At 43.1% G+C, this 15438-nt stretch overlaps 1 protein-coding gene across 12 annotated transcripts in view; it reads left to right on the top strand.

Annotated features, from left to right (window-relative positions):
- The window catches only part of RYR2 (ryanodine receptor 2), a 975983-nt gene that overhangs the window by 389236 nt on the left and 571309 nt on the right, over nucleotides 1-15438 (top strand). For all 12 annotated transcript variants that reach the window (XM_074990102.1, XM_074990110.1, XM_074990109.1 and 9 more), the window contains 5 exons: nucleotides 2820-2984; nucleotides 6060-6181; nucleotides 7098-7281; nucleotides 10104-10239; nucleotides 15034-15129. In XM_074990102.1, coding sequence (XP_074846203.1) covers nucleotides 2820-2984; nucleotides 6060-6181; nucleotides 7098-7281; nucleotides 10104-10239; nucleotides 15034-15129 — 703 coding nt within the window. The remainder of the gene's footprint in view (nucleotides 1-2819; nucleotides 2985-6059; nucleotides 6182-7097; nucleotides 7282-10103; nucleotides 10240-15033; nucleotides 15130-15438) is intronic.

The following is a 15438-nucleotide window of genomic DNA, read 5'->3' as shown; positions in this document are numbered from 1 at the left end:
TTTCACTTTCCTGATTACTGCTCGGCATTCTCCAGCGGTATGTTTATACTCCTCCTTAGTCAACTGTCCTCATTTCCATTTCTTGTATGCATCCTTTTTTAATTTAAGCTGACTAAGGATTTCCCTGTTAAGCCAAGCTGGTTGCCTACCATGTTTGCATTTCTTACTATGCAGCGGGATTGTTTGTTCCTGTGCCTTCGGTCAGACTTCTTTAAAATACTTCCATTTCTCTTCAACTCTTTTCCCCTTCATCTTCATTTCCCAAGGGATCCTGCTCATCCAGTCTCTTAGGGAGTCAAAGTCTGCTCTTCTGAAATTAAGGGTCTGTATGTTACTGCTCACCCTTCTTCCTTTCGTCCGGATCATGAAATCTACGATCTCATGGTCGCTGCAGCCATAGACGTAGCCTTAGAGAAGGGGCCGATTGGCCCACTTTCTCCTCTTCACCCAGGAAACCCACTTGATTGTTCCCTCCTCCTTCCAAACTTACCTCTGGGCTTGTGTCACCTTCCCCCGACAAACCTATTTTAAAGACCTCCTCACAAGGTTTGCAAGCCTGTTTTGTGTTTCTGCAAGTTTTTGGTTTTAAATAATTGTGCTCCCCAGCTTACCCTTGGAGGAGAATACAAAGAGTTACTACAGCCTGAAGAAGGAAGTAGAGAAAGAGAGAGACCCTATTGAAATGGCTGGGGGAGTGTAAAGCAGCTCTTTGTACAGAAGCAACAACAGAACAAACACAAATAGCAACAATCATCTCAGTTGCAGCAACGGCAGTTTCTTCGCTTCTCTGACTGCTGGATCAGGATGGCTGGAATTCCCAGTTAAAGTTGAAGGTTATATCTGTATGGGGAGAAGATTCCTTCATTATGATGGGCCCTCAGTCCTGAGGCCTCTTTGGAGATATTTGAATAGGTGGCAGGTGCCAGATTTCTTTTTAGCCAGGACTCTGCCAAGAGATCAGACTATTGTGCTTTCTGCTCTCAGTGTGAGTTGCTGGCCCTGTTGTCTGCTCACACACCTACCTCATTGTCATCCTGATGGTAGATGCTCCATTCAGGCAGATTGAGTTGGACCTGGTGGGACCTCAGGGGCTAAGTTCCAAGTTTACTTGGACTTTCAGAAAACCTTTGGCAAGGTCTCTCATCAAAAGCTCCTAAGTAAAGTAAGCTGCTATGGGATAAGAGGAAAGGTCCTCTCATGGATCAGTAACTGGTTAAAAAATTCAAAAGGTGGGAGTAAATGATCAGTCTTCACAATGGAGAGAGATAAGAAGTGGAGCTTCTCAAGGAGCTGTACTTGGACCTTGCTGTTCAATGTACTTTTAAAAGGGCTAGACAAAGGGGAAACAGTGAGGTAAATTTTGCAAATGATACAAAATTATTCAAGATAGTTCACTCCACAGCCACCTGCAAAGACTTACAAAGGGATTTCACAAAACTGAGTGACTGAACAGCAAAATGATGGATGAAATTAGAAGTTGATAACTATAAAGGAAAGCACATTAGCAAACACAGTTACAGTTGTAGAAACAAAATCATGGGATTTATAGTACCTGTTAGCACTATGCAAGAGAACTTAGAATCATTGTGGATCGTTCTCTGAAGACATCTGCCCCCTTGTAAATCAGCACTCAAAAAAAGCTTACCCTGTTAGGTACCATAAGAAAAGGGTAGATCTCAATATATCTTAGTGACAGTCTGTAAATCCAAGGTAAATGCATACTTCAAATGGGGCAACCAAAACTGTTTGCAGTATTTCAGAAAAGAGGCTTTAGAATTGGGAAGGGTGTGGAGAAGGACATCAAAATCATTAGGAGTCTGGAAAAGCTTCCAAACAAGAAGACATTGAAAAGACAGGGACTGGTCAGCTAGAAAAGATATTGGGAGTTGTGGGTGGGTTATGAAAGATATATAAATCATGAATGGTGTCGAGAAAGTACATAGGGAAGTGTTGGGTAGGGCAGGGAGCATCACCCAATGAAATTAGTAAGCAAAGGGTTTAAAACAAGAGGAGATACTTCTCCACAAGGTGCACAGTTCATTTGTGGAATTGTTGCCGTGTGATTTTTGTGAAGGCCAGAAGTAGAAGCATAGGTCCATTGATGGCTATTAGAAGACATGGTCATGGATACAACCCCAAGCACTGGGCACCCATAAACCTCCAGTTGCTGGATCTGAAAGTGGATATCAGGGGAAGGGTCACTGGAAATTGCTAGGTTATGTTCATTCCCTCTGAAGGATCTGGCACTATCTGCTTGTCAGAAGCCAGGTCTGACTGACTCAGTATGCCTATTTTGTCTAGCATTATCAGATGCACAGTTGTATAGTGGACCAGAACTTACTTTTTTGTTTTCTTAATCTGAATGGAATGTCCTACTTGTGTTGCTTCTACAGAATTTATGCTGAATGAAGGCTGAGGAAGATTAGCAGAATTTCTACTTCTGAGAAATCCTGTGCAGAGGATATATGCTAGTGTAGCAGAAATCTGATCAACCCTTATAAGGTCTTATTCTCCATTTTGTTCACACCAGTGTTCTGCTAGCTCACTGGGATTAAACTGACTGGAAAATCAGATCCTATTATATAAAATATGCTCTTCAGTGTTGCTCATCTGGATTTTGTATAGATACGATCTCTTAATTTCTCTCTTCACTCCTGTGTTTGGATAGTAAGCTGGTGGTTTTTACTGCTTTCCCCCTTTATTAATCATTTTAGCACTGAGGGAATACAATAATGTTTACAGTGTTCATACAGTTCCTTCAGTCAAAAAAAATAAGATCCAGCTGCATGTTTATTGTGCTTGCACATTTTCCTCTTTAGGAAAAATTTGATATAGGGATGAGAAAAGAGGTTGATGGAATGGGAGCACCTGAAATAAAGTATGGTGACTCAGTATGCTACATACAACATGTGGACACAGGCTTGTGGCTCACATACCAGTCTGTTGATGCGAAGTCTGTAAGAATGGGATCTGTGCAACGTAAGGTAAGATAGTGAATAAGCATATTTCTTTCACACTCAACTGCATGCAACATGCGAAAAATTGTGAAGAAAATTAAAGTCTGCTGTTAATTTTCTATATCTCAAATGCTTTAAGCCTTTCTGTCTGTCAACTCTTAGGGTTTGTTTTCACTGCAGAATATAACAAAGTATGGTCAGGTTAAAATATCAGAGAAGTTAGAACTGTTTGACTCCCAGATGGGCTTTTAATTCAAGCTGATAACCAGTGGTGAAAGTCAAGTTGCTGTATCTTTTTTTTACCTAAGTAAGCTAAGTTAGGTTAGATAACCTGAGTTAAGACAACATCAATTTCTTGAAATGGAGACCTATCTTAAAGGGTCTGTAGTCATATCTTGTCCACGTATCTATTCTGGAGATACCATAACTGTACCTAACGGTGTTAATTACAGAATCATGGGCACATTCTCCTGTTCCTCAACTAACATCATATATGCCATTATGTGCCAACAAAGCCCACACACTTTGTATATAGGGCAGACTGCAGACTCTTTTCGTCAAAGACCCTGTGTCCACACATGCCCCTTCCTTTTGAAAGGGGCATGTTAATGAGTGGGTTCAAAATATGTTAATGAGGTGCTGCAATGAATACGCAGTGCCTCATTAGCATAATGGCATCTGTGGCGATTTGAAAGTACGGCTTTTCGAATCGCGTGCCGCCCATGGAGACGGGACTTTCTGAAAGGACCCCTGACCAGTTTTCAAAAGCCCTTCTTCCGATCACCAGATAGAAAGAAGGACTTCCGAAAACTGGGGGGGGGGTCCTTTCGGAAGGTCCTGTCTCCATGGGTGGCACGTGATTCGAAAAGTCGCACTTTCGAATCACCACGGCTGTCATTATGCTAATGAGGTGCTGCATATTCATTGCAGCACCTCATTAGCATCTTTCAAACCCGCTCATTAACGTGCCCCTTTTGAAAGGAAGGGGCACGTGTAGACCCAGCCAGAATGAATGGCCACAGAGTAGGCATCAAAAATCTCCAAATACAGACCTGAGAGTTTGTGTTCTGCAGAAAAGAGACTTTAACAACCATCTACTGAGAGAATGTTTGAAACTAACATTCATATTCAAATTTGACACATTAACTCATGGTTTGAACAGGACAGCAATTATCTGTCCCATTATAAGGATTCTTTCCCATACTTTGATGTTTCACCTAGCACTTACTCCCCACGCCCTATGCTCTTCTATCTGATTTGCCAACCTTGATAACAGTTTTTCTGATTTGCCAATCTTGATAAGTTTTGGACCTCTGTGTTTTATATACTGAGTCTTTTCTGGTATGGCTATCGATCTGAAGAAGTGGATCTGTCCCACAAAAGCTCATCACGTAATAAATTATTTTGTTAGTCTTGAAAGTGCTACATGACTGCTTTTTTGTTTTGACATCATATGCATTGGTAACTAGTAAGAAGAGATCTTTTAGGTTTTGACAAGTTCCCTTTTTAATGTTAACTACACTTGAAATGGTGAAATGCTTTCTCTCTCCCCCACCCCCCAGATTTTTTCCAGTCAGGAAATAAATGTTGTTAGGATCACAGTTAGACTGGCGAATCCCTGTGACAAGTTGAAATAGTCATTCTATTTGTATAGTGTTGATTATGTTTGCACTTCTAATGAATAGTTTTAAAATAGACTCTGCATCGATTTTGTCTGAATTTGTTTGAGTGAGTTCATCAGATAAATGCACCAGCAGCTTGTCTTTCTGTTTTCAAATTTATCTTTAAATATTGAACAAGGAACGTGACAACAACAATATAATATTATGATTGAGATTTTACATTTTCATACACAAACAGGAAATTTGAATTTATAATTTGCACAGCAACTTGGACATAGAGCCTGATGCAGAATGTATTGAATTCAGGAGAAATCCTACGACTGAAATGAGTGGGTAATGCACCATACTTAAATCATCCAAGTAATGGGAAACCATAACTCAAACTGCACTCTCTCTGTCTCACTGACTCTCATACCCATAAGCTCAGCTTCTAAAGCGTTTAACTTTTATTCTTGTGCATGTAAAATCTTAAGCACAGCAGTGCATTGAAATTGTTTGCACTTACGATAAATACAAAGATAGATCTATTAAGAAAAGTGTGCTATATTTATGTTGTTAGTGTACAATGTTTTTGAATTAAAAGTATCCCTAAACATTTGCAATGGAACATAGGTGGTGTTTAAGAATGTTAGGCTGTGTCTATGCTTACCAGTTTTAGTGCAAAAAGTCAGGTTTTCATTGGAAATCCACACAAGGAAGCAGACAGAATGTGCTCTGCAGAATCAGGGAAGTGGAGGTGTGGGCTGAAGTCGAGGTTTCCCCTATTCCTGCTTCGAGACTACTCAAACTCACATCCACCCCTGCTACAATAATGATTTGTTTTGTGTCTGGAGCAGTGCATTGTAGGGTTGCAACCACAGTGTTCTGTCATCTGCAATGTAAGTGCTGCCTATGTAAACACATTCTGACACCTGTGGAGAACTGTGTGAATGCAAACCTGTGCTGTCAGCAAAAGACTCTGCATGAGTAGACAAAGACTTGGCTAGTTAACATGCTTTAGGATGGTATTGTGTATGGGGTTTAAAAAATAGTAGTCACTTACTATTTGTATAGTCATGATCATATGTAGGCTTTTACTTAATGATCTGGGAAGAAATAAGAAAGGGACTGAGTGAAGGATTGGCATCCAGGGTCAGTGAAGAGCTTATTTCTGAAAGTGACTGAATTGCAGAAGATGGATAAGGGGCAAGAGCTTATGCCCATATATTCATTTTGCTATGGAGTCAAAGTCATATGAACTCCAGGTACAACCTTAATATGGAAAATACTGACTTCTGAAGGCTTTGTAAGTAAGCCTTTCAGAAGGGGTAGCACTAAAATTGTCATGGAACTAGACATGCTTTAATAATGCCAGGGTATAACTGGCTACCAGGCAGTAAAATACAGCCTAATCTGGTCTTAATTGTTTGGTTTCTTTGTGTGTGTATTTATTTCCTTTTATTTCTCTTTGCAATGACTGGTTTTTGTATTCATTTCTCAGGCTATAATGCACCATGAAGGCCACATGGATGATGGTTTGACTTTGTCCAGATCTCAGCATGAAGAGTCTCATACAGCACGAGTCATCCGCAGTACAGTCTTTCTTTTTAACAGGTTTATAAGGTGTGTTTTAATGTGTTTTTCATCTCTTTTCCTTTACCATGTCCCACCCCAGTTGATCATTGACATCACAGTGAGCAATTTAGCTTTGCAAAAAAAATGTATATATATAACAGCATAACAGGCCTGGTAATGCTTTATCACCAATGAGCAAAGGGTTTGAGAAGTTGCTAAAAGGATAAAAAACTGTTAGTTAGTTCTGCCTGGGGTGGGGTGGAGACATATTTTTAAATAAATCATGTTATAGACCCCACTTCAAAAAGTTGCATAAATGTGTGCCCATATTTGAGCCTTTGAGAAGTCCCATTGACTTCAGTGGCATGCTGAATGTTAGGTTCATCTTGCTGCCTTCAAGCACTGGACCAGTATAGTTGGGGAGCTCCATAGAAAGAATATTGCATAGGGCCCAGACCTGATCCAACTGAAGTAAATTGCAAAGTATACTTCAAATGAAGGAGGAACAGGGCCATAATAAACTTTAGTTACGTTTTTGAGTTATTTAAGGTCCTTCATTGGGAATTATTCCTCCTCCTCCTACATGATTCCTTCTCAATGTTTTCCCATTCTGGCTCTTTATATAGAGAGTAAATGACCTGACAACAGAGAAACACGGTGACGTACAAGTGTAAAAGTTTTGTTTCCTTTGTTTTGTCCCTGATATTGTCTTCATTATTCCAAACATGGAGGTGAAACACAATTATTATCCATTCTGGGTATATAAAAATGTTGAGTGGAACTGGCACGAGTCTCCTTTACCAGCTCTTTTCCCCAATGCAACTGAATTATTATTGGTAAGGAGGAAACGTTGAGAGGACATTGTCTTGTAGCAGACAACTTAGGTCTCCTTTTAAAGGAGGGAAGAGAAAAAAGATAATGACAAATCAACTCAACTTAATGAAGTGTTTGCAACTCCTTTTAGGGGTCTCGATGCTCTCAGCAAGAAAGTGAAGTCTTCCACCATTGACTTTCCCATTGAGTCAGTCAGTTTGAGCCTTCAGGACTTGATTGGCTATTTCCATCCACCAGAAGAACATTTAGAACACGAAGACAAACAGAACAGGCTGAGAGCGCTGAAGAATCGACAGAATCTCTTCCAGGAAGAGGTATATTTTTTTCTTTACATTGTTACTGTTATTCTCATAAGCTGCGTCTACACGTGCACGCTACTTCGAAGTAGCGGCACCAACTTCGAAATAGCGCCCGTCGCGTCTACACGCGTCGGGCGCTATTTCGAAGTTAACTTCGACGTTAGGCGGCGAGACGTCGAAGTTGCTAACCTCATGAGGAGATAGGAATAGCGCCCTACTTCGACGTTCAACGTCGAAGTAGGGACCGTGTAGACGATCCGCGTCCCGCAACGTCGAAATTGCTGGGTCCTCCATGGCGGCCATCAGCTGGGTGGTTGAGAGATGCTCTCTCTCCAGCCCCTGCGGGGCTCTATGGTCGCCGTGGGCAGCAGCCCTTAGCCCAGGGGTTCTGGCTGCTTCTGCGGCAGCTGGGGATCTATGCTGCAGGCACAGGGTCTGCAACCAGTTGTCAGCTCTGTGTATCTTGTGTTGTTTAGTGCAACTGTGTCTGGGAGGGGCCCTTTAAGGGAGCGGCTTGCTGTTGAGTCCGCCCTGTGACCCTGTCTGCAGCTGTGCCTGGCATCCCTATTTCGATGTGTGCTACTTTGACGTGTAGACGTTCCCTCGCTGTGCCTATTTCGATGTTGGGCTGAGCAACGTCGAAGTTGAACATCGACGTTGCTGGCCCTGGAGGACGTGTAGACGTTATTCATCGAAATAGACTATTTCGATGTCGCAACATCGAAATAAGCTATTTCGATGTTGGCTGCACGTGTAGACGTAGCCATTGAGACCATGTCTACACAACCTGGGTCATCCGCTCCACTGCTGGCAGAGCTATGCTAAGCAGGTTTCTGGAAATTGCAAATGGCTTTCCGGTTTCATATTCATACATAAAGGACTGTCAATGGGGGAGCGGGGGAGAGGGCAGGGTTAGCCAGCAGATGCATGTCTACATAGCGTCTTTCCTGCCGGTAGACCATTTGCTGAGAACAAAATCTGTTGCAGCTATACTAATTAACCACGTGAGTATGCCATTTGCAATTTCCAGAAACTGGCTCAGCATAGCTCTTAGCATAGCAGAGCTGATGACTCAGGCCATGTAGACGTGGCTGTTGTGTGTATGCCAAAAGGGTTTTAAATTGGTTTGACGTAACAATGAAATTCTAGGCAGCTGGGTGGCTTGTGGGAAACTCAGTTTTAGGAAGAACCAATAGGGTGGAGAAGAAACTTTGTTTTGAAAATAGCTTCTTGGAGGACATTTTTATATTAAACTATCTGCACTATTTTCATACAAATATAGGTAGAACCTCTCTAATTCTGCATTCTCTTGTCCAACAACATCTGTAATCTGGCTTGATTTTAATTAGACAGATGGTGATTTACCATGGATGTGGTCAAATTTCCCATAGTCACTCAAAGTTGGTTTCTAGCCACCAGTCCTGGCTCTCAGTGTCCTGTGCTGTTTTTTATATGTAATTTACCCCTAAATGTCTTATAAGAGCCCGATAAGCAGTGGAAATGTTTGTGCTGCTTGACAATATTGACCTGTGTCTGGAAAATTCCCTCATCTGGTACCGGTCAGGTCCGAAGGGTCTCAGACTAGAGAAGTTCAACCTATAGCGTCATTTTGAAACTCAAATTTCTTTATGGCCATGTCTACACTAGCCCCAAACTTCGAAATGGCCACACAAATGGCCATTTCGAAGTTTACTAATGAAGTGCTGAAATGAATATTCAGCGCTTCATTAGCATGCGGGCGGCCGTGGCACTTCGAAATTGATGCACCTCGCCGCCGTGCGGCTCGTTCCGACGGGGCTCCTTTTCGAAGGAACCCTGCCTACTTCGAAGTTCCCTTATTCCCATCAGCTCATGGGAATAAGGGGACTTTGAAGTAGGCGGGGTCCTTTCGAAAAGGAGCCCTGTTGGGACGAGCGGCGAGGCGCGTCAATTTCGAAGTGCCGCGGCTGCCCGCATGCTAATGAAGCGCTGAATATGCATTTCAGCGCTTCATTAGTAAACTTCGAAGTGGCCATTTGCGTGGCCATTTTGAAGTTTGGGGCTAGTGTAGACACGGCCTATGAGAATTTTGTGGATGAGTCATATAATTGGCAATCTGTAATGTTCTGAGCCCAGTTTTAGTAAATTTCTGTTACAATACATCAAATGTCAGAGTCTAATCTGATAACTCATTTCAGTAATTTATTTTTTGAAATGGCTGCACATTTGATCTTGGACTTGCTTGTGTAGGATATCAATTAGCTTTTTAGGGTCTACTCCTGCGTATGAGCTGTACTGTGGATTTTTGGGTGGGGAAATTTTGCTTTCCTTTTTCTCAAAAAAAGTATCATTTTTTTGAACATCAGAATGAGTGAACTGCCATGCAGAATCTGTAAATAATGACCTGATGTTCTCTCTTCAAATGTAATTAGTAATTATTTACATAAATCTCTTTAGCTCTCTCTTTATATAGAATTATGCCATCATGCAACAAGGTACTTAAGTACATGTCTTATGTGAATTATCCCACTTAATTTGCTTGTACTACTGTCTAAGCACTTTGCACAATAGGGAATTAGTTCTCGTCGATTTTGGGATTACTCAGGTGTTTATTTTACTCTGGAAGACACATTTAGCAAATATACTAGTAGTCGTGAACTGTAAAACATTCTTCAGCATTTTATTTTATCACTTTCCTTGAGCGATACCTGGCTGTGTCTGCTACATAGGTACTTGTGTTGTGTTTTTAACATTTTTTTTTCTTTTTTGTCACGTACAATTTTTTTCTTGTCCTCATTGACATCTTTGCACTAACCTGACATTTTCTTCTCTGAAAAATGTGAACTTTTCCTTTCAAGGGTATGATCAACCTTGTCCTCGAATGCATTGATCGCTTGCATGTGTACAGCAGTGCAGCCCATTTTGCTGATGTAGCTGGGAAGGAAGCAGGAGACACCTGGAAATCTATTCTAAATTCTTTGTATGAATTATTAGGTAAGACCTATTGTCATTGTCTGGGATTTATTGGCAATAAAATAACCAGTTCAGTTGAAGGAAAATCTGTCACACTAGTATAGCTGAACTTATCCTCTAAAGACATCTTCTGGAGGATCGTCTTCCGAAAGATCGCATCTACACTTAAAACACGGGCCGAAGGAGCTGCTCTTTCTTCCAGAAGATCGTGTCTGCACATGCACGGATGCTCTTCCGGAAGAACTGGGCAGGAAATGCTGTGGACAGGGTTGGATGTCCCAAGAGCCATTCTGGGGCCACCCAGCCACGTGGCCCTTTAAAAGGCTCCTCCCAAACAGTCCCTCCCTGCACAAACTGCTGAGGACTGCATTTGCGCACAGCAAACCTGAGCCAGTTCCTGGTCCTGACTGCCCCAGCCAGCAGGCCTGGAGCCCCAGCAGCCACAGACCAGCAGGACCAGGGCGGACGGGGGACGGTGGAGTGGGGGTGGGAGGGGCAGCTGTAGGAGTGGGTGGCAATGGGCCTGGGGCAGGGTGTCGAGGTTGGCTGCCACCCGGTCCCAGGCCCGCTGCTCCATGGCTAGCCACTCCTGCAGCATGCTGGAAAGGTCCTACAGTGCTGCAGCGTGGGCAGCCTCCCTGTATCTTCCTCCCCATCCAGGTGGCGCCAGTGGATGGCCTGACCGCGGGCCTGCGCAGGGACAGCATGGGGTCCAGGTAGCTCCCTCTTGCCCTCGGTGGTTCGGCTGGTCCGGCCGCTGGCTATAGGAGCTGTGGAGCCAAAAGGGGAGAGAGGGGGAGCACGAGTCCCAAGCACTGAACCTTGTGCCTCCCCCCACCACCAGATGCCCTGTGATGCCCATGTCCCGGGGTTCCCTGTGTGGGTGCCAAGGGCATGGGCTGTCCCACACTGCCCCCCTGGTCCCTCCACAGCTACTGGTCTGTGGTGCTGTCCCACCCATGTGGTGCTGAGTGCCACATGTCGGCCCCGCTGTCCGGGCCCGGGGAACGCAACTGTCTGGAGTCCACAGACCCTGGGGTGGCGGGCACATGGTGTGGCTGTGGCAACGCTGGGCAAGACTGGATGCCCCCTCCTCAGTCGTGGGGTGGCTGGTGTGCGGGCCACCTACCTGTGGGTCCCTCTAGGAAGTCAGGCGAGGTACAGACAGATAGGGCCCAGCTGGGATGTCGATGATGAGGGCCCCCTCGCTGAGCCCTCATCATCGCTGGTGGTCTCCAGCCTCCGTGGGCGCCTGGTGCCAGGAGAGGGGTCCAGGACGGTCCTCTTCTGTCCCCGTCTCGGACTCCTGCTCTGATGCCAGGACCGTTGTGTCCAACAACATGGCTGGGGGTCCCGCCTCCTTGGGCCCATGGAGGCGCTCCAGGTCTTTATAGTAGGGGCAGCTGGTGGGAAGTGCCCCGACCACCTAGCCATGTCCCAGGCCCTACAGTATCCCTGGTGTAGCTCCTTCACCTTTAGACCTCAACTAGTCTGGGGTCTGGGTGGGGTGACCCCAGCCAGTGAAGCCTGTGGCAAGGTGCTGGAAAGCTGCTGCGTTCCTGCACTGGACCCCTGTCTGGGGGTGCAGTTGGGGAGCTTGCTCCCCTCCTGGGAGGCTCTACAGTTTCTTTGGGGGGCCTCTGGGGTGGGGCGGGGGGCATCAAGGGCGTTGGCCATGGTTCCAAGGAGGGTTCTGGGCTGGCTGATGCATCCTGCTAGGGAGCAGGCTGTGCATCAGCATGGGCTCCCTGCTGCCTGCACACTCTCAGCTTCCTGCCTGAGGGCTTGTGGGAGCCTGCGTCCTGAAACGTGGCTGGACGCTGGAGCCATAGAGACCCACTTGTGCTGGGAGTGGCACCACCGCCTGCCAGCTGATCGCAGCCATGGAGGACCCACTCTTCGAAAGAGCGGGCCGCGGAGCGTCTACACATGCGCTTTTCCAACTTTGAAAGAACAGGGGAGTTCTGTCAAAGTTAATTTTGAAAGAGCGCCATGTGTGTAGATGCTCCGCGGGTTTTTTCGAAAGAACTCATCCTTTCGATCTGGATTTCAAATGTACTTGCTTGTGTAGATGCACCCACAAAGCCTTCTGTCGAGAGAGTCTTGACAGAACTGTGCTTTTGCCGCGACAGAGTTATCCCTCAAAAAATATGAGGCATAACAATAACTCCCTGTTGATAGAGTACTATTGACAGAAGTGCGATATAGACACTTTTTGACAGAGAGGGCTTCTAGTTGCCAGGCAGTCCTGTTTGCAGAGCTGCCATCTCACTTTCTGTCACTAGAGGGCAGTGCAGCCTGGTAGTTCTGTCAACAGAGCAAGTTATCAAAACAAAAAAGCAGTCAAGTAACACTTTAAAGACTAACAAAATAATTTATTAGGTGAGGGACAGTCTGTCCCACGAAAGCTCACCTAATAAAGTCCGAAGAAGTGGGTCTGTCCTACAAAAGCTCACCTAATAAATTATGTTATTAGTCTTCAAAATGCTACTTGACTGCTTTTTTGTTTAGATAGTATATAGACTAGCACGGCTTTCTCTCTGTTACTGTTCAACAGAGCAAGTTGTGTGTAGTAGCAATCTGTCGACAGATTCCATCGAGATTTCTCTGTCGACAGTAACTTCTGTTGACATATGCTTCTAGTGTAGACATAGCCTATGGTGTTTATATTGATTTCAGTAATGCTTCCTACCTCAGGTGGGGGTTGTGAAAATAAAACTGTGATTTTGTGGGACTCAAATACAGTGGTTTAGTGGCTGTGCAAGTACCTGAAAGAGAGAATTTCTCATAAATATTTCATCCACTGTGGTGGCTGCCATTTCTTCCTCTCTGCAGTCATATAAAATCATAAATAGGTTTATACTGAGAAATGTTTATTTCATTTTTCAGTCACAAGTAACATTAAAAGTGCTATGTGCCAGACTTTGAAAAATGAAATGCGTAATCAAAATACTTGAGAGCCTCAAACCATGGTTTTATAATTCATTGTTACAAAGAATGACCCTTTTAAAAAATAGACTATTTAAATGCGTTAGGTTCTATAGTGTATTATAATTTAGATGAACTTTATAGCTCAAATGTGTGATTAGAAATGCATATCTTCACATCTTCAGTTCCAGTACACGCGCTCATGAAGTGTATTTTCTCTTCTGCCATAATAAGCCTGTAGGGATTCTCTGTACTTTTTGATTAGTCGTGCTACCTGTACAGTAATAAAATTATCTACCGCTACCGATGAATGTCTCTAAATAATCTTTAGTGGAACTGGTCTCTGATCACTCTTTCTCACTCTGTGAGAGTGGTTGTACATGAGCAGAAAATGTTGATTTGTCACAGAATATTAAGTTTTCTATCTCTCTTCTCCTGATTCCTTAAAGCCACTCTGCCAGTCCAGTTTGTGTGATGTAATGGACTGGATTCATACACTAGCCTTTCCTGTCTGCAGCAGACTCTGTTACAAATCAAACTGAGGTCACAATTCTAGGGAGTCTAAACATAGTGGAAATGAATCAACGTCACAAAACCATACCAGAATAGAACTAATAATCACAATAATAATATCTGGTTGTCATGTAATGCTTTACCTTTGTATCTGATGAAGTGTTTTAGGAAGGCATGCAAGCATTATTGGCCCCCTTCACTGATAGGACAAATGAGGTGGCTTCCCAAAGTCATACAGTGAATCAGTGGCAGAGCCAGGTACAGACCTGATCTCCTTAGTCCCTGGACCATACTGTCTCCCAAGGAGATTAATAATGTCTGAAGATTAGTGGAGAAGTTTTCAGTTAAGAATGATGCATTTGCAGACCTGCATGTGAAGCTCTGGCAAGAGCAGCAGTGTGCACTGTTCCATGTACTAGATGGAATTTTTAGTCCCTGATGTTGTTTTTTTTTCCTTCTAGAAAGGAAGGAGAAGTTCTTCAAGTCCTGAAATTATCACTGTGTATTTCGCCATGGTCCCCCCACCATCCATTTACTTCTGTCCAAGGAAGAATTTGGCTCAGGGTGTTAGGATTTTTATTACTTTAATCATACTTATGAAAACAATGTAAATGCTTCCTTTAAGCTATATTAAGACATGGTGTTTGGAAGAGTGAAGCTGTGCTACCAGTGGAGACCATTTCTGGTCTCCATAATTCAGAGATAAGTGACGGTAACATAATTCTTCCATTTATAATTTATGCAGAACTTTTTGTTCTCAGTCCTGTGTTTTAATATCACACTTCTATAGTACTGTGAAGTACAAATCTCAGTAGGGCAGAATGCTTAAGAAACATTTCTTGAATATAAAATTATGCATTTTGTTTCATTGCCATCTTTTTTTTCTTCTTTGTCTTATGATAACAATGTAAATGCTTCTGTTCAGTTATTTTAAGACATGGTGTTTTGAAGAGTGAAGCTTTGCTACCACTGGAGACCTCTTCTGGTCTCTGTAATTATTTTGCCAATCCAAGGCAAATCCCACCCTTTCTTTATGTTTGTGTTCCCCCTTCTCCTTTCCAATACATTCATACCATGCCAAACAATAATACTATATAGGGATTTTTTCCAGTAACAGCAAAGGACTTATTTTTTGTTGCTTCAAAACTGACTACTTTGATATTGAAGAAGGGATCTAGGGGGTAGGGCTGCTAGATTTAACATTTTTACAGTAATGGGCAATTTGGTGACAAAATAATGAAAATGTCACTATTCAATGTAATAATTTGCCAGGTTATTTGGCATTTGGTTTGCTGGATCATGGTTCATTACAGAGTTTCTGTTATTGTGAATTGGACATATTTATTCACTTTTTTCCTGCTTTTCTTTCAATAGCGGCACTGATTAGGGGGAATCGTAAAAATTGTGCTCAATTTTCTGGATCTCTTGACTGGCTGATCAGTAGATTGGAAAGATTGGAAGCTTCTTCTGGTATGTGTTTCAGTATTCTATTCCTCTTTTTCTTCCTTTTCAGTTTCTTCTCTTTCAAAAACTTGTAATTAATTGATAAAATACTTGTTCTGTTGTACTGCTTTAAAATGTATTTGTGCTGTTTGGAGAGTAGATTGGAGTGGGGAAAGCCAGATTTGATACACAGCTTTCACTGAATATTGTTCAGTTTAGTACTGTGGATACTTTTGATACTCTTTTTTGATATTTAGTACTGCAGAGTTATTAAAACTAAGTTTATATGAAGATCTGTGCAAATCGATGAATTAGTATTTTTTTCCCATTTCCTTT

The sequence above is a fragment of the Carettochelys insculpta genome, chromosome 3 (genome assembly GCF_033958435.1).
Source record: "Carettochelys insculpta isolate YL-2023 chromosome 3, ASM3395843v1, whole genome shotgun sequence".
NCBI lineage: Eukaryota > Metazoa > Chordata > Testudines > Carettochelyidae > Carettochelys > Carettochelys insculpta.
Note: the sequence above shows the minus strand (reverse complement) of the source record. Positions and strands in the feature narration are given on the sequence as shown.